Genomic DNA, 22,886 nt, shown 5'->3' on the forward strand with positions numbered 1-22,886 from the left:
AGAGGATTTCTTACCTTAAATGGCTGATATGCCACAAACCCATAAAAAACAAACACTACACAAAAATGACACTGCCTTTGATAGATTCTCTTTGACAACTTATACAAAGCACTTATAGAAGAAAATTGTTGTTAGTCTTTTCTTTTTGATACATGGAGTTCTCTCCTGCTAGAAAATTTTCTTTCTTTTTTTTTTTTAGAAAGTTTTCTTTTAATGCAATTTATCAGAAGTTCAGCCACGTATAAAATGGAGTACTACTAGTCATCCAGGAAAAATGTTTCCATGTTTGCAGTGAACAACAGACAATGAGTAAATATTGCATAATACTGATGTGAAACATGTTTATAATAATTTAAATAGTTTATGACCTAATAACAACAATAGTAGGAAGAGAGCACTTGTTTTGGGCTTGTCATGCTCCCATGTGCCTTAAATCTGTTATCTCCAGGCCAGAGGTATTAAGTTATTTCATTTTGTAAATGAAGGAACATTAAGTAGCTTGCCTTAGGTCATAGAGCTGGGACATGGCCAAGCTGGAAATGGAGTAGAATTCTGTGTCTGTCTCCAAAGCACTAAAGCTCTTAATCACCGTACTCTGCTGCCTCAGGTATCATCATAACTTAAACTATTATAAGAACTACTCTTAGAAATAGACATGCATAAATGCTACTAACATTCTCTGAGGATATGCATATCCCTTTCTGGGTGTGGCAAATCCCTCTTTTATCCTCTCAAAGAGCTATTACGCTCTTTAAATCTATATACGTAAAAGTATATCTAAGATATCTGAGTATATATATAAAATCTAGATCTAGATCTAAGACATCTATAATACCTCACTTCTCACTTGAGCAAGGTACACTCTGGATATAAATAACCTATTTCACTCTTTCATGATAATGGGAAATGCTGTATTTCTTCTTCTGTGCTATTGAGTTAAAAACTTTGTTTTTTTTAAAACTTATTTAGTCCCAGAAAATAGTTGACTCACAGAACAAAAGTTATTATGGGGACGAAAACAATTCACCCTCCACACAAAAAAAATGAAAAGAAACAAAAATTCTAAACCAAAATAAAAGCAAATTCTTCTCCATAGCGGGAAATGCAGGTGTTGATGCAGTGTAAAACTGAACTCAAGCAGGAGCATAAGGATTGAAGGCAAGGAGAACAAGAAATCCTTGCTTAAGTTTCTAATGCAGGGGAAATTAAGAACAATTTTAAAACTGTAAAATGATTCTAAAGTCCTTTTTCACAGGAATCTCGGATAATTAGCTTTTTACAAAGAGAAAGTCGTAAGATTTGAATTTGCCTTTCTTTGTCTTTGCTCACACCCACCTTCAAGTGCAGATGGGAATATGTAGTTGAATGATATCAAGGTCCCTAAACACTGAGGAGAAGGGGGAAAGAAGGGATGTGGGTGATAGATCGGTCTAAAGTGAGCCTTATACAAAAGGTCCTTTGGGCTTCCTTCATACCCATCCAAGTTTTCTCTCGACTTTTTCAAGGCTATTCCTGCATTGTACTTGGACTGCTGTCCTTAAGCATGGTTCTTCTTTATTCTTTTTTTTAAATTTATTTATTTAGTTTTGGCTGTGTTGGGTCTTCGTTTCTGTGTGAGGGCTCTCTCCAGTTGCGGCAAGTGGGGGCCACTCTTCATCGCGGTGCGCGGGCCTCTCACTGTCGCGGCCTCTCTTGTTGCGGAGCACAGGCTCCAGACGCGCAGGCTCAGTAGTTGTGGCTCACGGGCCCAGTTGCTCCGCGGCATGTGGGATCTTCCCAGACCAGGGCTCGAACCCGTGTCCCCTGCACTGGCAGGCAGACTCTCAACCACTGCGCCACCAGGGAAGCCCTTCTTTATTCTTTATTCAAAATCCTCTGCCTATGTGTTCACCATCCTTCATCTTGATATATGTTTTCTTAAAAAGTTATTTATTTATTTATTTTTGGCTGCGTTGGGTCTTCATTGCTGTGTGCGGGCTTTCTCTAGTTGCGGCGAGCGGGGGCTACTCTTCGTTGCGGTGCGTGGGCTTCTCATTGCAGTGGCTTCTCTTGTCGCGGAGCACGGGCTCTAGGCACGCAGGCTTCAGTAGTTGTGGCTCGTGGGCTCTAGAGTGCAGGCTCAGTAGCTGTGACGCACGTTCTTAGTTGCTCCGCGGCACGTGGGGATCTTCCTGGACAAAGGATTGAGCCCGTGTCCCCTGCACTGGCAGGCAAATTCTTAACCACTGCGCCACCAGGGAAGTCCCTCATCCTGATATACTTGAAGGGATTTTAATAGATGCTGTCTGGAGACAGTGCCTTACCTGATACAGAAGGTTTCCGTCTTAGGGAGAATATTTTGGGAGTAGTATCCGGTTGGTGAGACAAGTATTTTGGGCCCTTCTATTCATACCTACCAGGATAGCTAGTCTTGAACTACGAGAAGGTTGACAAACTTTTTCTGTAATGGGCCAGATAGCAAATATTTTAGCTTTTAATTTAGACAGACAATCTGTTGCAACTACTCAACTCTGCCACTGTAGTGTGAAAGAAGCCTTAGACAATATGTAAACAGATAGGTATGGTTTGTTACAATAAAACTTTCTTTACAAAAACAGGTGTTATGCCAGATTTGGCTCATGGACCATAAAGCTATAGCATGGGTGTTCTTTGTTATTGTTCATTGTTCTTGAGCCCTGCAATAAAGATCAAAGCTTGTACTCTGGGAATGAGAAATGCGGGCATCTTACAATGAGGCGATTGATGTGCACTTGCTGGGGTAAGAGTCCTAAAGCCGCGGCCACTCCTTGGCGGAATATCCGAAGCAAGGTTATGTTCAGCCTATTTACATCCATTTGCAGTGTCTGGAAAATAAAAAATTCAAATTATAGTAAATCTTTGATTTTGGACATTCAGTTCCTGATGGACGAGTGACCACAACAATTCCTGTGACTTTGAGAAATTCACACTCATGGTGCTTTATTGCATTTTTAATGGAGATAAAAAAAATTATAGGGACATTTTATGTGAAATTTTAAATGGTCTTACTTAAGAAGATGGTATATTGCATAATAATGCAATTTGTCTAGTTATAATCAAGAATCATATGAATGATCAATTCACTGAAATGCGTGTTGGTTTATTTTGCTTTAAGTCCAGATGACAGAATGTAATATGCAGCCAAGTATATTTCAGTAATCCAAGCCAGAGGACATCTTTAATTTGTGTTCACACACAGTCACAGAGAGGAAGATGCTGTGTAAGTTCCGTAACACCAGACTTGGCAGTTTCTCTATATAGTGATTTGCTGCCAGTGCAAGGCAAAAGAATGAGCTGCAATGATGCATTTTCAAACTCTGGTAAAGAAGTCAATGGAACTGATGATTAAATCTAAGGTAAACAATTCTTACTCCATTGCTTGGGCAAACACTCTTAATTTTCAGGTTGTTTTGGAAGAGGACAAGTAAATATTTTAAAATTCCTAAAATATAAATCAAATTATGCAATTAACACTACATCCTTAATTTAAGCCATGGATGCTATTATTACATTTATAACATAAACTAGTTAACTATGTATTTTCAAAAATGCACCATAATCACTTGAAATAGATACCTTACAAGGTGGGGAAACCAAACCTTTATATGCATTTCTTATTTTATAATGCTTAATTCGCTAACTTGACCATAGTAGGTTATCAGTAACTGTTGGATGGCTGCAATATCATTTGTTCTATAAAGTGAGGCACACGTCTATGTACACACTTCTATGATAAAGAGATTGGCTTACAAGTGTAATCTACTATAGTGTAAGAACTCTCAGAGGACCTTCTCCCAGTTTGCTGTAGAAGAAGAATAATACTGTTCCAAGAATTTATAGTTTTGTTAAGAAATAATAAATCCTCTATACATAAAGTTGGTACAAAATAAGTGATTGGAAACTGGACCAAATACTTATTGCTACAGGAATCAGAAGGAGTTGGGGAGGTCAAAAGAGGTGTAATGGTTCCCAGTCAAAATGGTAGACCGAGCTAAAGCTCTAGACTGCTATTGTACCTTAGGATCTTTTAATACTTGCATAGGGGCAGGGGCCATAGAGCTTGGTCATGTTAGGCAGCTGGAACTGGACTCGGGCCAAAAATTGAGATCCACAAAAGGGAAGAACTATTGAAAATTCTACCCAACACCCCAACTATAAGGTACAACTTGCTCCTGGGAGGGGAAAAGGAGAATTATGCTGGGAGTAGGTAGAAAAGTTACATTAACACCATCAGTAATAATTTTTTTATTAAATAAAAGTCATCTAATGGTTCACAATTGTTTGCTATATTATCCTCTGTACTTTTCTATAGTCTAAAAATGTTTCCAATATACAAAAACATATTTTAATGCAGAAACTAAGACTTGAGCTCAACCCTGAAGGATGAGTAGGACATGGAAATGCAGTAATGAGAAAAACATTATACTTTTAAGCATGATTTATGTTTTATGGAAACATGCTTTATGGAAAATCCAAGAGATTAGAAAAACTAAATCCACCTGGTGGCTCTGAGAAACAGAGGTTTCCTTTTATGCAACAGCTTACTTTCAGCTCTCTAAGGCTGTGGAAATTGCCAAGAGATTGGAGTTTCTTTGCAGAGATGGGTTCCTTGGTTCTTGCAAACACTGATGAGGAACCATTGACTTCTGGCTCACCAGCAGTGTTTGTCAAGCAGGGTGAGCAGGCAGGCACAGCCCTTGATTCCCACGGGCAGGATTTGGAGCCAATGGTCTACGCTGGGAACTGAGAGTCAAGGGGGTTGTGTACACACTTGAGAATTCAGTTCCCAGGGCCATGATTAACGAAGCTTGTAACTGTGGAAACAGTATTAAAGTCTAACTTCCTTAGATCGAAATGGTGTATGGAAGTGAAATGGGAACTCAAGATTTAAAATCACTCAAAATGGCAACTTTCCAAGAAGGTAAAGCTGTGCATTTAAAACAGAAATTTAGACTCCCTAACTAAAATGAAGAAGTGAGTTGAAATAATTAGTTTAAAACTGCAATCATCTGGTTCATGGCATCAAACATTTGAATAATTTGCCTCAGTTCTCTGCTTGCCTGTGAAAAGCTGGATTGATTCCAGAGCAGATACATGTATTTCTGACTATTCCCCATAAAATAGTGATGCTAAAATAGAGTACAAACAAAAAAATACATATTTGAGGGCCTAATACATGCCAGACACTATGTATGATCACAATTTGAGAAAAAGAAAGGATCCTAGACAAAACGAGAATTTTATTTCAGAGAAGATAAAATAAATATGACTTCCTATAATAAGAGGATATATGTTACCATCTTCCTCCTGGATAGATGCTAGAAATACATAGCTTCTTCTCATCCTGTTAGGTGAGATCATAACAACTATGATAGAATATAAATTTCCATGGCAATGACAGTGTCACAACTTCAAAGTTACCATATAACAGTACAAGATATAGTTTAGTCTTATTCTAAACCCATTTGGTCATTTCTATTATTTAACATACGAATGACTGAAATTTTTAACTTTGAAAGGGATTATAATGCTCTTTCCAAAGGTAAATGCTAAGCCACTTCACAGTAATGAATAATGCAAATAGAGTTACTATCCAAAAACAATTGAGTATTTTTATTGATATCACAAATATATAAACACACAGAAAAAATTAAACATAATGAAAATTCAAAGATTTCAGACTCCATCTGTATTTAAATTTATTGGACCTCTGCCTTGGAAAGAGATTCCTGAGTCAGTTCCTTTTATCTGGGGCCCATGTCCCCTCACCCACTTCTGCTTCCTCCCACAAAGGAAATACCACTGTGTAATATGACTTTCTTTGGTCACCAGACAGTCCACTAAAGTACTTGAAGCCTATGAGCCTTAGATATAAATCAGTTTGAGGAAACTGATTAAAATGGAGTACTTGAATTTAGGCACCAGCATTATGTTTAAACTTTAAGTATGTGATTGGCTTTTAGCTATTTATATTTAAAGGATGGTTGAATTATTTTTGCCTGAGTAGGGGTCAGGTTTCAAATGTTAGTTACCTCTTGATGCTATAAGGTAGCCTGGTCTGTCATCTGATCACCCCCAGTAAGAGTCAAGATCACACCCAGTGGCCCCATTAGGGGGAGGAAGGCCAAAAAGGTGTCCTCAAAGCCCCTCAAAGAAGTCCAGTCTCAATTCCCAACAGCAACAAACAAACCCAGCTTCCTTCAGGACCAAGCCAGTCAGGAAGAATCCACTCATCTCTTTCTAACTTTAACGTGTGCTCATTGCTACTCGGGATCTCTAACTTCATTCTTGGCAAGGAGTCTCCCCTTTACGGCCAGCAGTTGGATTGTCAAGTGATTCCCAGGAATAAAAGCAAAAATTTCTCTGTCTCTGAACAAAGAAGAAAGTCCTGACCTATTGGAGGCATTTTACACCATCACCCAATCCCTTCTGATAACTCTCTGTGTTGTCCTCTACTATTACTTACATACTAATGATTTTTATTTCCATATTTCATGTTCCCACCTTTCTCAGAGTCCTACATCTGCTTCCCTCCACCTGAATGTTCCACTTACGCCTCAAACTCCGCGTTACCCAAACTGAACTTATCTTTTTCCCTCTCCTCATCCACAATCAAATTTACTTCTAATTCTATATTTCATATAATGCGATGAAGTACCATATTTTGAAATCATGTTGACTCACTCTTTTACCTTATCTTTCACCCTACCATCATAACATCCAATTCATTATCAAGTTCTGTCTATTCTACCCTCTAAAAATCTCTTGAATGTTGAATCCATCTTCTCTTCATCTGTATTTCCACCATCTACGTTCAGGCCACTATCATGGCTATCTGGACTATTTGAATAGAATCTTCATGGGTTGCCAGTCTTCTATGGTCTCTAATTCATTCCTCATATGGACCTGTGCAACATTCTGGCTCGATCAAGTCACTATTCTGCTTAAAATACTTTGAGGAAATCTCATTTTTTAATGAAAGGTACTAACTCCTTGGTTCACTGCCATTGTCCTGTCCTCCCAGTCTTACCTCCCAAACTTATCCACCATGTACATTATACTCCAGCTGTACCTAAGGTGTCTTAAACATGCCATGTCCTTTTTGTATTGGGTTCGTGCATATGTGGATCACTGGCTAAGCCTTCTTCCTTCTCTTTGGAGACTCAGCTCAAACACCATTCTGTCAGATTTCCATGACCTCTCCTTCCCCTTCCTTTGCTTGCAGCTTTCAGTTCTATGTTGGACTTTACTTATTTTTTGTTTATATTTTTATAATAAAAAATTCATATTTATTACAAAAAATATAAAGTACAGAAAGATACATAGTAAAAAATGAAAGCATGCTTGTCTTCTCCTAACCTTTTATTCTAATCCTCAGAAACAACAAACAACAACAAACAATACTATTTCTTGTGTACCCTTCCAAATATTTTTGATGCATATAGAATGTAAAATAATATGTATTTATTATACATGTTTATTATTATTAAATACAAATAGGATTAAACTACACATGTTCCATAAGTTGCTTTTTTCACTTAATATATAAGTGAAATATATTAATATATTTAATATATTAAATATATCTGAGATGCATTTCTGTATTCATAATATATACTGTTATTGAATATCATGTTTTGAGTCTCATCTAATAATTTCTTACTTTTAATAGTTTAGCTTATCTGATTGACTTTTATTATTTTGACAGATCTAAATGTGTTTTGTTACTTTATGTTATGCTATCTTTTAAAATTTGTTTTTTTACCTCCTTAGTTTTCTGTCTTTTGCTAAGTGGCCTGGTGTTTTTTTGGTTGTTCTATATTTTTTTTTCTTCCCGTGCCTATAATCATAATGTTAAATATTGCATGATAATATATTTAAATCTTTATTTCTTGATATATAAACTTCAGAAAGTATTTATTAACTGCTGCTATGAAAAGTGAGAAAATGTACATCTCTTCCCACCAATTCTCATGATCACTTTCCAGTTTTTATAATTATATTATTATTGTTGTCTTATTATATTTTATGGTGTTTATATTATATTCTTTATAACGGAGACTACTCACCAAACTGATTGTCTCGTCCTGGAACCTTAGCGCATTTATATCTTGGTGGAGCCATGTAATAGTGCTCACCAATTAATGTAAATGAAAGTAAAGTGATATTTTCAGTCTGAGGTAGTCTTCTCCACTCTCTTTCTCTCTTCCCTCTGTCTGCAAGCTGGATGGTTCCAGGATGACCCTAAGACTGTAATAAAATGGTGGCCCCAGACAAAGGAAGATGCCTGGGACCCGAATCACTGCATGAAGCAGAGGCCCTGCCCAACAATTCTCATTAAACAGTAACATGAGTTAAAAATAAACTTCTATTGCATTAAGTCACTAAAATATTAGGATCATGCTAGCATTACTTACACTGATGAATATATTCTGTAATTATAATTTTTAAAGTTTTATAGCGTTAGTTACATATTCAAATAGTCATAATCATGATCAGTTCTTTTTTAGAAGGGTGTACCATTCCTGAATTCTTTATTTTGATGTATCTCTTATTTAGCCAGATGTCTTTATCAAAAAGCTTCTTTCAAGCAGGGTTCATGAGTGCTATGTTTCCTGAGGCATTTGAGAATGTATTTATGGTGGCTTTAACAATAAATGACAATAAATGACAACTTGGCTGAATATTAAATTCTTGATTCAATCTTTATTTTTATTTTTTGCCTTTGAACTCTGCTGCTATTATTCCAATGCCTTCTGGCTTTGAAAATTGCTACAAAGAATACCCTGGCCTGAGGCTAGCCTGTCTTTTGGATAACTTGCTTTTTCTGCCTGCAATCTCACAGGAGTCTTTAAAGTTAAAAAGCTTCACCAGGATATTTCCTTGGTTTGATAGTTTCTGCAATATAGCATGCTCTTGAAGTCTACATATACCAGATTCCTTATTTCAGAAGTATTTTCTCCTATTATATATTTGAATGATTTTTCTCCTAAATATTTTTTGGTTCATCTTTAAGGACACATTATGCAATTTTATATTCTTTCTCTTTAACCACTTTATGTACTTATTGTCTCTTACCACTTGTATATCTTTATTCAACTGAAATTTTCTCAGGTCTGCTCTATGTCCTTGTATGTTTTCAGCAGACTCTGATCTAATTCTTTTGTTTCTAATGTGATTTTGATTCCATAATGTGTGTTTTATTATTATCTTCATTTATCTTCTGAGTTGTGCCAGTGTACTCTTTGTGATGCCCTCTTTTAACTGTTTCAGACAGGAAGTGACACAAGACTTTCGTTTATAGTTTCTTGATCTTCTCTATCCATTTTAAAATCTATTTTTTCCAAAGAGTTCATCTCCCTTTCTCTTTTAACATCCTCCAATAACATTCTATTACATTTAGAGTTAAATTCAATTACATGGCTTACAGGGCCTTACTTTATCTGGCTCCTGTTCCTTCTGAACTTCATCTCATATCTCTCTCTCAAGCCACTCCACCCTTTTTCCAGTTCCTCAGACAAGCTGTGCTCATTTCCACCTCATGGCCTTGGCATCTGCCTGCCCGCTGGAGAGATGTTCAACATCACTCTATGGTGGGTCCTTCTGATCTTTCAGCTCTCAGTTTAAATGTCATCTCCTCAGAGAGGCCTTCCCAGCCTGCATTCTCTATCACATCACCCTGCTTTATTTTCCTCATAGCATTTATCACTATCTGACAGTTTCTTGTTTTTTTTTTGTTTATTGTATATCTCCCTTTACTAAAGTGTGAGCTCCATTGGTGTGGGAACTTGCCATTCTGGTTCTCTGTTATATCTCCAGGACCTGGAACAATGCCTGGCATTTGGTAGGTATTTAATAAATCTTTGTGAAATGAAGGAATACATAAATCATCATACTCAACATTGTGTAGTTACTACATTTGACCTGTGAATGACATGTGTTTGAACGGCATGGGTCCATTTATACACAGATTTATTTCACTAAATATATACTACAGTACTACCCAGTGCAAGGATTGGTTGAATACAAGGATGCAGAACCGCGGATATGGAGGGCCAACTGTAAAGTTATACTCGGATTTATGACTGCACGTGGGGTCAGCTCACCTAAGCCCCGCATTGTCTGAGGCTCAAAAACTGTAATTGGAAGAATCTGAGTTCCATGATAGGGGTAGAAAGGGTTACAAAACCAGGGTTATAACCTCTTAAGGAGATTAATATTTGGTTAAGTAGTTCACTTGAAATGCCTAATCACTCAAAAAACACGAGTAGATTTAACACAATTTGTATTTGGCTTGTTATTAATATGCCTCTGATACTTTGACTACTACACAGTTCAGGAGGGAAAAAACACTTTATTTCATCTAACCAATTCTTTGAAACTTGTTTCTAATAGGCAAAATCAATATAAGTTTTCTGAGTTGTGTGCTATATTGGTTGTAAATGGCACTCAAACTTAATCAGTGTAAGTGTCTATTTCTTGTGACTAATTTGAGAGTTTTAAAATTTATCTTTCTAATTATAAAAATTAAATATGCTCATGATAGAAGATTTAGAAACTACAAAGAATTAGGAAAAAGAAATAAATATTATTCATAATAGTTTATTCCGTCATCCTGAAATAAAGCTCGTGGTGCTTTTAGTGTTAGCTTTTTTTCTGATATGTAGGTAATATAATGTAGAATGCATATATATATTATATATACCGATATATATCTAATATATAGTCATACAAATATTTATCCATTTTAATGTGATGCTATAACTATCACATTTTTATGGCTTTTCTCTTTCCATGATGTTAGGAGGAAACACTTATTCCCCAACGCTGATGTTTATTCTGTGCGGTGGCAGCTCAAATACAGAAATTTTCCTGGTGCCTTCCCTCCTCTGTCTCCTCAGGGGAGGGAAGTGACTTGTATAATTGGCGCATTTGGAATGAGATACTGGGGCATGTGTAGCTCTGTGCTTTCCTTTTGGGGTCCTCTTGCCTGTAAAGACAATAAAACCTAGTATTCTTATTGCAAGTAGTAAAGTAAGTTGCAAAGGCTCTGTGCCTTCAGGTGAGGCCACAGTTGGCCAGTACTCCTGTGACTGGTGGGTAAATTTACCTAAGAAGGAAAGGCAGCCATAGAAGTATAATGTCATGCTCCTAAGTCACATCTCCAGCAGCTCTATCAGCAATAAAGTTATATTTCTTATCTCCCCAGGTCTGCTTCCTCTGTCTTTCTCAGGCAGGAGAAGAGGGATGCTATGTCTTATCCCCCTCAAACACCAACTCATGGTACCACAAAGTTAGACGTTACATTGCACTCTGTTGCCCATACCCCTAAAAGGCAAAAAGGCTCTAAAACTTTTCTTGTTAGTTGACCTTGATTTCAGCATGGATATTTACAGTGGCAGCAGGGTTAGAGGAAAACCAGGTGTATGGTGCCGTGGAGTCAGGAGCAGAGTTTGCAAAAGAAGTTTGTCAACACTGCTAGATGTTGCTGAAGGTTAAGAAAAATGCAGACCAAGAAAAGACTCTTGGATTTGTTGATGAGGACTAATTGGTGGCCTTCAAGTAGTGATTCTCGAAATGTGGTCCACAATCCACTGGAAGGCCAAGTGAGTCTTTGTTGGAACTTATTTGAAAGTGTGGGATCTTTGTGTGGATATATGGATGCCTAGGTTACAATTCCACAGACTTTCTTTTGTCCCAAAGGGTCATTTAATGGGTTTTTTAGGGTTAGTACAATTTGATACTCATAAAATAAAATTAGCGTGTCATTAGTGTATATTGAGACTTTGAGGGGGTTAAGATGTGATTGTATACTGAAAAAACAGGCAGAACACCAGGACCAATTTCTGCTGAGGACAAAGGAGAAAGATAAGATGGTAAATAGATAGAAAAATCTTCTCCCCTCAGGTGGGAGGAACTTTGAGCTTTATACTATAGCAGTAGTACTTCAGGTGACTTAATCTTTCTTTTTAAGATCCTTACACTGTGATGAGCTACCCCTTTTAACACATGAAATGCCGACACTAGTTTTGGTCAGAGTAACGTTTTGAGACATTTTGAAAACAATTGCAATGCCAACTTCATGAGTTTCTCATACCCTTGGCTCTGTTGTAGTTATGGCCTGCTAAAACAATCAATCAGCTTATCAGTTAAAACAATTTATGAAGGAGCTAAATGCATATTGGTAGTAAGTGAGAAAAGGTATCTAAATTTCTCATCTAGAAAGTAAAGACTTAGTGGACAAGGGAGATATTCAGGAGCTTCTTGAATTATGATCTCACACATTTAAAAGCTTTTGCCTACTCTGTTTTCTAATAGCTAGAGAGAATGTACATGACTTTAAATAATTGTTTGTGTGTTTGGAAGTTGCAGGTAGGTGAGCAAATACCAAACAAGAAAACTTTGACACACTATAATATAATAGTTAAGAGCATGGGTTAGGAAGACAGACTTGGATTTATCCTGGGCTGAGTGGCCTTGGTCAAATTATTAACTCTCCCTGGGCCTCAGTCTCTTTGTCTGTCAAATGGAGATGATAACTGCATCCCTTTCACAGGGATTTTGAGGATCACATAAGTTATCAGACACAAAACAGCTAAAACTGACAGATAAAAAGTGCCCCATAAACATTGCTTAAAGATATGGATTTATCCTTCATCAATGTTAAAAACAACTAAATGATCTGCTTCTTTGGATATGCAGTACAAGGGGACATTGAGTTGCAACTTTGTTGATTAAATGAAGGTCTTATACTTATTTCCTGGAACAGTAGTAATATTAATACACAAAGAAGTGGCCTGATTGGATTTCCAGTGCTTACATTTACTGCTTCAACAATCAAGGAGTTTTAGCCAAAAGTCAATTAGGAAATCTAGGTCAGAGGAAAAAGCAATGGTCAAAACAATTTGATTTTGCTCAAGTGATATAATTTTTGGAAGGATATATACCTGAGGTTTAAGGTTAAAATAGCATATTTTAAGAAGGGTTCTTTGATTCCAGAATCTCTACTTCCATTTACTCCCTACTCCATCCACCCTTTCTAACCATGGCTGTGTGAGCCATCAGATCAGATCCCAAATTGTACAGAAGACTCCTTATAGCTACTGAATCAAATTCATATTCATCATCCTTTTCTTTTTTTCTCTCTACTACTACAGATTAAATATTAATATTGAAACAGTCAAATTTAGTGACTTATATTAGAAGCCCTATCCTACTCATTTGAAAAGCTCTTTATAAGCTATTTATTTCTTCATTTCATTAATCTCTCTTTTCAATTTTAATAGTACCTCTTAATTAGTGTTCCCTTTCACATCCTCTAATAACATTCTTGTAAGAAAATCTTTTATTTTGCCTTTAAAGACTCCTATACTTTAGCAATTAAGTTAAGAACTTTTATACATTGTTCTGAAAACTTTAAATTCTATATAATTTTGAGTAAACCCCCATCCTTATAATTAGCTATTTTAAAAAATCATGAAATGGTTAAGGTCTTGACTTTTCCAAGTACAAATTCAATGGAGGAGATAAGGCTTCCAAAAATTATAAAATAACACTTTATGTACTTTTATGATACTATCATTCCTATACTTTGTGATTTTGTGTCCATTTACCCTTATAAAAATATTTTAATAAAAATATTTAATAAAATAAATATTTTAATAAACATATCTATGGATGAAATAGAGGAAAACAGAGGTTTAATATAAAGTTCTTTGGAGACAGGAGAAAATCATGATTTATCCACAAATAGATATTATCCTGAGTACAGTAAACAAATATAATAGCAAGTTACTGGCTTTTAACAGAGTTTTCAAGTCTCATTATTATATGTTCAAGTCAACAGAAATTTCCACATTCATCTCCCCTGATTATGTACTGAATATTATTTCTTCTCCATTATTCTTATTCCTGTGTTCTCTTTTGGTCTTCTCTAAATTGTTACTCTCCCCTTCCTTCAGCATCTCTCATGCTGAGGCAGACACAGTAACCAAAAGCTTGAGTGGAAAATGGCTGGAATTGAGGCCAGGCAGAAACGCTCTGGACAAAAGCCCAAAGCTTAGGCAAATGTTGCCTGAAAAACAAGGTTAGACAAATTACAGGGCACAGACAAATTCAGGTTTCTACAACCAGCCCTGTCAGGATGACAAAATTCTAATCACCACAGCTGTGACCGCTCCATTCATGCAGCTTTTCTGAAAGGACAGAGGAGAAATTTGACTATCGTATCCAGTAAGAATTGAGACCAAACTGACTTCTAAGTGGCATTTAGGGATGCTTGGAAATAGACGTCCCAGGGCAAAATAATAATCCTTCAACTCTTCAAGCACTTTGCTTGATAGTCAGAAAGTGATACTGTCCCAAGCCACCAAGTATATAAATACTACTTTAAAAAAATGAAGAAATTATCAATCGTTACAGGCTACTGGGTACTTTATTCCAGATGTGGGTAAAGTAGGGAGATGGCTCACTTTTATTTTTATGGGCTTGTATTCAATCAACAGGAATATATTCTTTCGGGAATTTCAACTTTTTCACATGCAAAATCTTGGACTGTGAGGTGGCAGGGAGACCACACAGGCTCTCAAACATCAGTCTGATCAAAAGGGTGGTTTGGAGTCTAACATCCCTGGAAGGACGTTATAAATTTACTTTCATTTCCATTCCCTCCACGAAGTAGTTTATGTTTCACTTCAATGACTGTAATAGGATTCTGTTTTTCACTCTTCTGGTGAACCACCCAATTCCCCAAGAAACATGGTAAAATAAAACGAGGTTTATTGGCATGTGTTTTGGGGATGCAAATAAAAACTCTATGATTTAGTGTCCTTTCAACTTTTATTCTCGGTAATCTTGATTTTTCTGTCACGGTGGGACTTAACAATTTTCTGCATAACTAAAAATGAATAGAGAGAATGTGGAATAAGTTTTAGTCAATGTTCTTGTGGTTTTTTTCATCTGCAGAATGAGATGGCAAAATAATAAGTGTATAATTTTCCACAATGTGTTATTTTTGTGATTAGCACCCCGAGAACCATCTCATTTCTGGAAAATAAAGATTCTGAGTGAGGTTATCTGCAGCATAACTTTAATGCACAGCATGACTGTGCCAATTTCATCCTGTTGTTACTTCTTGATCTTCCCAGTAATACTCTTTTTTTTCCTTTCGGCATAATTGGGGTCATGGTGTTTATTAGGATTGCTATATCTCTAATTATTAAATTGTTAAACAGAAGTACATGGATTGATCAGAAAAACAGAGGAGACTATATGAATCTTATTCCTCCTTGTTACAGCTAAATATAGAAATGGGTAATATCATATAACACAATCTAGCATCAATTATCTACTGAATAACTCACAACAGCAATTTAAAAAATAAATTTAAGATTGTGGAAGTTGTAGGGAAAGATATTTTGGTGTACAAAATTAAGAATCCACATCTTCTTTAAGGCTTTAATTTCTATTAAATGACAGATTTAAACAGGTTAGTCCTCTTCGTATTAAAAAGACATTAAAAGAAAATCACTAAAAACTTTTACTTCTCTTTAATCTAAAATCTTGCTGCTAAACCTTAAACCCCTCTTTGAAATTATTGCCAAGCCATTATTTGGCATTATTATCTCCTCATGTTTCACACTAGAGACATACAAAAAAAAAACAAAACCAAACCTGACAGCGCTATATTTTGTGGCAAATAGAGATTGACCTCTTGAATCAAATGATATATTTGGGGCATCGTGATGATTGTTTTCTGCAACATTGAATCAGACAGGAAGTTAATCCAATTTTATGATTAAGATAGATGGAAACACCAGATGCACTATTTTTTGACATTGTTATTCATCATTGCAGACCACAGATAAAATCAGCATACTCCATAATTTTGTACCAACACCAGAACCACTATATTATCTTTAAACACTCAAACTAAATTCTTATTTTTAATGCTTGTACACCCAGAACTTCCTACAATGCCTAAAACACAGTGGGAACTCAATACATATTTTTTGAAATAAACTTAAGTGAACTAAATAGTACTTTGTGAGGCTTTTCATCTGAGGATAGCACTTTCTGTACAGATTAACTAATGAATTCACACATAATTTTTAATGAGAGTCCTAATTCTTATGAGGACAGCCGAGCTTTAATAATAAGGGTCTTGGTTTACTGGTAGAAAACAACAAAGCTGAGGTCCCCGGTTGGGAATTAGACGAGGGATGTCTCCTGTCCTGCACTTTCATTCATTGGTCCCCCACATCCGATTACAATGGAAGATACTGACTAGTCTTTTAGTGAAGTCTACATGCAAAGGCAGGGTCCCCAAGATGCGGTACGATAGAAAGTCTAGATTTAGTGACTAAGCCCACTGTAAGCTCCCCTTTCCTTTTCTAGTTATCATAAATGCAAGAGGTCATCTTTTCCCTAGTGTCAGTGTAGAGACTACACCAAGCAAAGCCAAGGAAATAGCTGCTCCACTCAATACCTTTTATGAAAATTGTCAGTTCTGTCCAAGTGAATGTATTTGTAATTCTATTCTCTTTAGGATGGATACAAAATTTTTTATAAGAAACTTCTTGTGATGGTGGTAAGGTCTTTACTGTTCAGAGATATTGAATAATTGCAGAGCATTTTCTTTTAATTTCAAACTTTGAGGCTAAAGCTGTTTCCCTGGATATCACAAAGATTCTCTGCTGACTCACTCATATGCGCACAGGAACAGATACAGACAGAAATCTCAATATTCAACCTCTTAACCTAGCACCATTAATGTCACGAAAGATTCTCTTACCTGTTTGGAAATTGACTGGATGTTGTGGTAAGTTCGACTTCCATTTGCTCTCCTTTTGTTATTTCCTCACCTTAGCAAGCTGGACTAATCGTAAAGCTTTCTAAGCTCATGTGCTGAGATGAAGCCTCATTTAGTCACCTGGAGGTAACTGCCTGGTACCGTTTCTAGAGACATTGCTGATCCCAGGCTTACTGTAGCAGCCTGTGCATTCCCAAGAGGTACCCCAGGTGCTTGCTGTTTCAACAGTTTACAAGAATTGAAATGCATGGGGACTTTTTTTTTCATGGCCATTAGCAAAACTATAATATGAGCACTCTATGGGCTATAGACAAGGTGAGTTGCATGAAGAGGTTTTTTTTCTGTCTTTTAAAAAAATATATGTTCACAAGATATTTTCATGATAAAGTTCTTCTAAAAGTTCCACTATTTCCTCCAAAATTTCCTACTCTGTGCTAGGGACTTTACAGATATCTCATTTCAACCCTCACCAGGACTTAGAGAGCAGGCATTATCATTAATCTATTAATTGATAGGGAAATTAAAGTGATTTAGGCAAAACCCAAGTAATGAATGTGGTGTTCAAATACAGGTTGGTCTGATTCCATAATTGATAATTTTTTCCACATTACACCATATGCACACCATTATGTTTTAACACAGAGGGATTTCAGATAAATGATTATTGTAATTATTATTAGTGAAATATTTGGTTTAAAAAATAGGAGAGAATGAAGATAATTTCAAGATATGATCTCTGTCTTTAGGGAGCTAACAGTCTGTTAGAAAAGCATAGTTGAAACAGTATAGGGATTCCATAAACTATGGCCACCAAGATATATGGCATAACACTAGCAAGGTTGGAATAAAACTTAATCATTTATACATTATGGGAGGCATGGGAAATTTATTTTTTAAGGCAATAGGGTACTGCCAAGAGTCTTAAAAATGTTCACGATCTTTGATCCAGTAATTCCCCACCTGAATATTTATCTTAAGGAAATGATTTCAATGAATAAAAAAATAAATAGACACAAAGATTTTCTTTGCAGTATTAGAGTAAAAAATCAGAAGCAACTTAAATGAACATTGGTGCAAACGGAAAAATATATTATGGTACATCAATGGCAGGTAATTATTGTATAATTCTCTCTCTCTTTCCTGCATCATTAGCTCACCCTCTCTATCATGTCTTTCTAATCTGCTTTCAAATGCGCTACAATATTTCTTATATTAAAACAAAAGTCAAACTGAAAGATCTCCTTGTCCAGCTATCACCGCTTTTCATTATTCTCCTTTCAAACAAAGGTCTAAAAAGAGTTGTCCGTATTCACTGTTTCCAATTCCTCTATTCCACCCCCCTTCTCCCTATATTGGCTCCTGCTATATTAAACCAGGATTGCTGAATCCAGTGGTCAATTCTCAATCTCCATCCTGCTTGACCTATGAGCAGCCTTGGACACAGATAATTTGTTTTTCTTCCCTGATGTTCTTTCCTCACCCGGCTTCCAGGATGCCACACCTTCATCTTCCTGACCTCTCTATTCTGGAGGGCTCAGTCCTTAATTCTTCATGTCTTCTTTTTCTTCTAAACCACAGTCTAAAATTAACCAGGACCTCGCCCTCAGAACTCAAGTCGTGTATACCCAGTTGCATACCTGACATATCCACTTAGATGGTTAACTTGATCTTGTCGACACTGAGCTCTTGATTCCTACCCTACCCACCTCCACCCCAAATCTGTTCCTCCTTCAGTTTTCTTCCTCTTCACAACTGGCAACTTCAATCTTATTTGTTAAAAAAAAACAGGTGTTATTTTTGCCTCCTTTCTTTCTCTCGTGCCCTACAATTGGTAAATCCAATTGAACAACATTCAGAAGACCACTTCTCACCACCTCCACCATTACCACCCTAACTCCTATCATCTCTCACTAGGGCTATGGCAACAGCCTCCTAACCAGTCTCCTTGTTTCCACTCTGACTTCTATAGTTGATTTTCTGTGCAAAGCCAAAGTAATTTTAAACCATAAATTAGATCATGTCAGGACCTTCCTAAAACCACTCCAGACTGAAGACTCTTTTCCAGCAGAAAAGATCTTCTACATCTAAAGATATAAAGGAACCACAACGAGATGGGTAGGAAAGGTAGAGATGCGATATAGACCCATATCTGCAGGGAAGTGACCCACAAAAGGAAGAAAAATCACAATTTCAGAGGCTCTTCTAAAGGATCGAGGGGTCCAAGCCCCACATCAGGCTCTCCAGTTTGGGGGTCTTGCACTGGGAATACAAACCCCAAAATACTTGGATTTGAACACCGATGGGGCTTGTTTTCAAGACAGCTAGAGGGCTGTAGGAAACAGAGATGCCATTCTTACAGGGCACACACAAAATCTCACACACTCTGAGACCCAGGACAGAAGCAGTAATTTGAAAGGAGCCTGGGTCAGACCTACTTGCTGATCTTGGAGAGCCTTCTGGAGAGGTGGGAAGCATCAGGGACTCACCCTGCAGGATAGATGCTGGCGGAAGCCATTTTGGGGAGCTCATTCCACCACAAGGACACATGCTGGTAAGCACCATTTTGGAATCCTCCCTATAGCTTATTATAGGGAGGGGGTCTGGCCCCTCTTGGGGTCTGGCCCCATGCACCAGCTGGTTGGCACCAGTTCTGGCAGCCCCCAGGCCAAGGAGCTGGCCACATAGGAACACAGCCACACCCACCACCAGGCCAGCTGTCTTGGGTCCCTTTGAGCCCCCCAGTTGTCCCAGGACCCCACCTTGTCCACCAGAGGGCCCAGGACCAGCTCCACCCATCAGCAGGTCAACACCAGCTCCAGGACCTCCACAGCTCTGCAGCCAGCTACACTGGGACCCAGCCCACCCATCAGCTGGCTGACACCAGCCCCAGAACCTCCCCCAGGCCCTGTCCCTGCCCACCAGCAGGCCAACACCAACTTCAAGATCCAGGCCCACGCCCAGCTGCTCTGTGACCAACACCACCCACCAGTGACCAGCAGCCTCTGCACAAGGCAGGGCCTGGCAACCAATCAGGCTGGGAGCCAGCATCAACTACCAGTGTGCCCACAGTAGTTGCCCTGCCACAGCAGCAGGGCCCATGCAGCCCACATAGGGTCACCCCGAGAACATATAGTTCTGATGACCACAATGGATTGCACTGCTGGACCCCATAGGACATCTCCTACATAAAGCCACTCATCCAAGATCAGGAAATATAACTTCTTTACCTAATATATAGAAATAAACACAGAGAATTAGGCAAAATGAGGCAATAGGGGAATATGTTCCAAACGAAGGAACAAGATAAAACCCCAAAAAGAAAACTAAGTAAAGTGGAGATAAGCAATCGACCTGATAAAGAGTTCAAGGTAGTGATCATAAAGGTGTTCAATGAATTCAGGAGACAAATGGATGAACGCAGTGAGAAGTTTAACAGAGAGTTAGAAAATATAAAGAAGAACTAAACAGAGCTGAAAAATACAGTAACTGAAATAAAAAATACACTAGAAGGAATTAACAGTAGATTAGATGATACAGAGGTACAGATCAGGAAATGAAATCACTCAAGCTGTACAGAAAAAAGAAAAAAAGTAAAAAAAAATGCGAACAGTTTAGGAGATCTGTAGGACAACATCAAGTCTACTAACATTCACATTATAGGGGTCCCAGAAGGAGAAGAGAGAGATAAAGGGGCAAAGAACATATTTGAAGACAGTAGCTGAACATTTCCCTTGCCTTGGAAAGGAAACCAACATCCAGGCCCAAGAAGCACTGAGAGTTCAAAACAAGATTAACCCAAAGAGGTCCACACCAAGACACATTGTAATTAACATGGCAAAAATTAAAGATAAAGAGAGAATCTTAAAAGCAGCAAGAGAAGAGCAACTAGTAATGTACAAGGGAACTCCCATAAGGCTATCAGCTGACTTTTCAGCAGAAACTCTGCAGCCCAGAAGGGAGTGGCATGATATACTTAAAATAATGAAAGGAAAACATTTACAACCAAAAATACTCTATCTGCAAGGCTATTACTCAGATTTGAAGAAAACATAAAGAGTTTTACCAACAAGCAAAAGCTAAAAAAGCTCAGCACCATGAAACCAACTTTATAAGAAATGTTAAAGGGACTTCTTTAAGAGGAAAAGAAAAGGCCACAACTAGAAATATGAAACTTATAAAGGGAAAAATCTCATTGCAAAAGGCAAATATATAGTAAATGTACTAGAACAACTACTTATAAAGCTAGTAGTAAGGTTAAAAGACAAAAGTTGTAAAATCATCTATATGTAAAATAAGTAGTTAAAAGATACACAAAACAAAAAGATGTAAACTGCGTCAAAAACATTAAATGTGAAGTTGGGGGAGAGTAAAAAATGCAAGGTTGTTAAAATGCCTTCGAACTTAAGAGATCATCAACAAATAATCATATATAATTATAATTATTATGCTATATATAATTATATATAATATATAATTACATATAAACATCATGGTAACCACAAACCAAAAATCTATAATGATAGACACACAAAAAAGAGCAAAGAATCCAAGCAGAATGCTAAAGATTGTAATCAATCACAAGGGAAGAGAGCAAAAGAAGAAGAAAAGAACAAAAAAGAACTACAAAAACAATCCAAAAACAATGAACAAAATGGCAACATGTATATACCTATCAACAATTACTGTAAATGTAAATGGACTAAAGGCTCCAATCAAAAGACACAGAGTTGATGAATGAATACAAAAACAAGACCCATCTGTATGCTGCCTACAAGAGACTCACTTCAGATCTAAAGACACACACAGACTAAAAGTTAGGGGATAGAAAAAGTTATTCCATGCAAATGGAAATGAAAATAAAGCCAGGGTAGCAATATTTACACCAGACAAAATAGACTTTAAAACAAAGACTGTAACAAGAGACAAAGAAGGACATTACATAATGATAAAGGGATCAATCCAAGAAGATATAACAATTGTAAATATATATGTGTTCAACATAGGAGCACCTAAATACATAAAGTAAACATTAACAGATATAAAGAGACAGTAACACAATAATAGTAGAGGACTTTAACACCCCACTTACATGAATGAACAAATCATCTAGACAGAAAATCAATAAGGAAATACTGTTCTTAAATGACACATTATACCAGATTGACTTAGTAGATATATATATAGAACATTCCATCCAAAAGTAGCAGAACACACATTCTTCTCAAGCACATATGGAACATTCTCCAGTATAAATCACATGCTAGGTCACAAAAAGTCTCAGTAAATTGAAGAAAACTGAAATCATATCAAGCATTTTTTCTGACCACAATACAATGAGACTAGAAATCAATTGCAAGAAAAAAACTGCAAAAATGTGGAGGCTAAACAATATGCTACTAAACAATGAATCAATCACTGAAGAATCAAAGAAGAAATTAAAAAATACCTGGAGACTAATGAAAACAAAAACACAATGATCCAAAATCTATGGAACACAGCAAAAGCTGTGTAGTGATACAAGCCTACCTCTGGAAACAAGAAAAGTCTCAAATAAGTGAAATAAAGACTAAAAAAATCAATAGAAAAGATCAATGAAACTAAGAGCTAGTTCTTTGAAAAGATAAACAAAATTGATACACCTTTAGCCAGACTCATCAAGAAAAAAGAAAGAGGGCCCAAATCAATAAAATCAGAAATGAGAAAGAAGTTACAACTGACACCACAGAAACACAAAGCATCATAAGAGATTACTATGAACAATTATATGCCAATAAAATTGACAACCTAGAAGAAATGGACAAAATCCTAGAAATATACAATCTCCCAAGACTGAACTAGGAAGAAATAGAAAATATGAACAGACCAATTACCAGTAATGAAACTGAATCAGTAATAATAATAAAAAAAAACTCCCAACAAACAAAAGTCCAGGACCAGATGGCATCACTGGTGAATTCTACCAGCATTTAAAGAAGAGTTAACACCTACCCTATTCAATCTATTAAAAAAAAATTCAGGAGAAGAAATGTTTCCAAATTCATTCTTCAAGGCCAGGATC

The 22,886-nt window shown here is 36.8% G+C and overlaps 1 protein-coding gene across 3 annotated transcripts in view; it reads right to left on the minus strand.

Annotated features, from left to right (window-relative positions):
- PTPRR (protein tyrosine phosphatase receptor type R) overlaps positions 1-22,886 on the minus strand; it is a 254,511-nt gene that overhangs the window by 111,980 nt on the left and 119,645 nt on the right. For all 3 annotated transcript variants that reach the window (XM_059934694.1, XM_059934696.1, XM_059934695.1), the window contains one exon: positions 2,730-2,843. In XM_059934694.1, coding sequence (XP_059790677.1) covers positions 2,730-2,843 — 114 coding nt within the window. The remainder of the gene's footprint in view (positions 1-2,729; positions 2,844-22,886) is intronic.

The sequence above is a fragment of the Balaenoptera ricei genome, chromosome 10 (genome assembly GCF_028023285.1).
Source record: "Balaenoptera ricei isolate mBalRic1 chromosome 10, mBalRic1.hap2, whole genome shotgun sequence".
In the NCBI taxonomy this organism is placed as follows: Eukaryota; Metazoa; Chordata; class Mammalia; order Artiodactyla; family Balaenopteridae; genus Balaenoptera; species Balaenoptera ricei.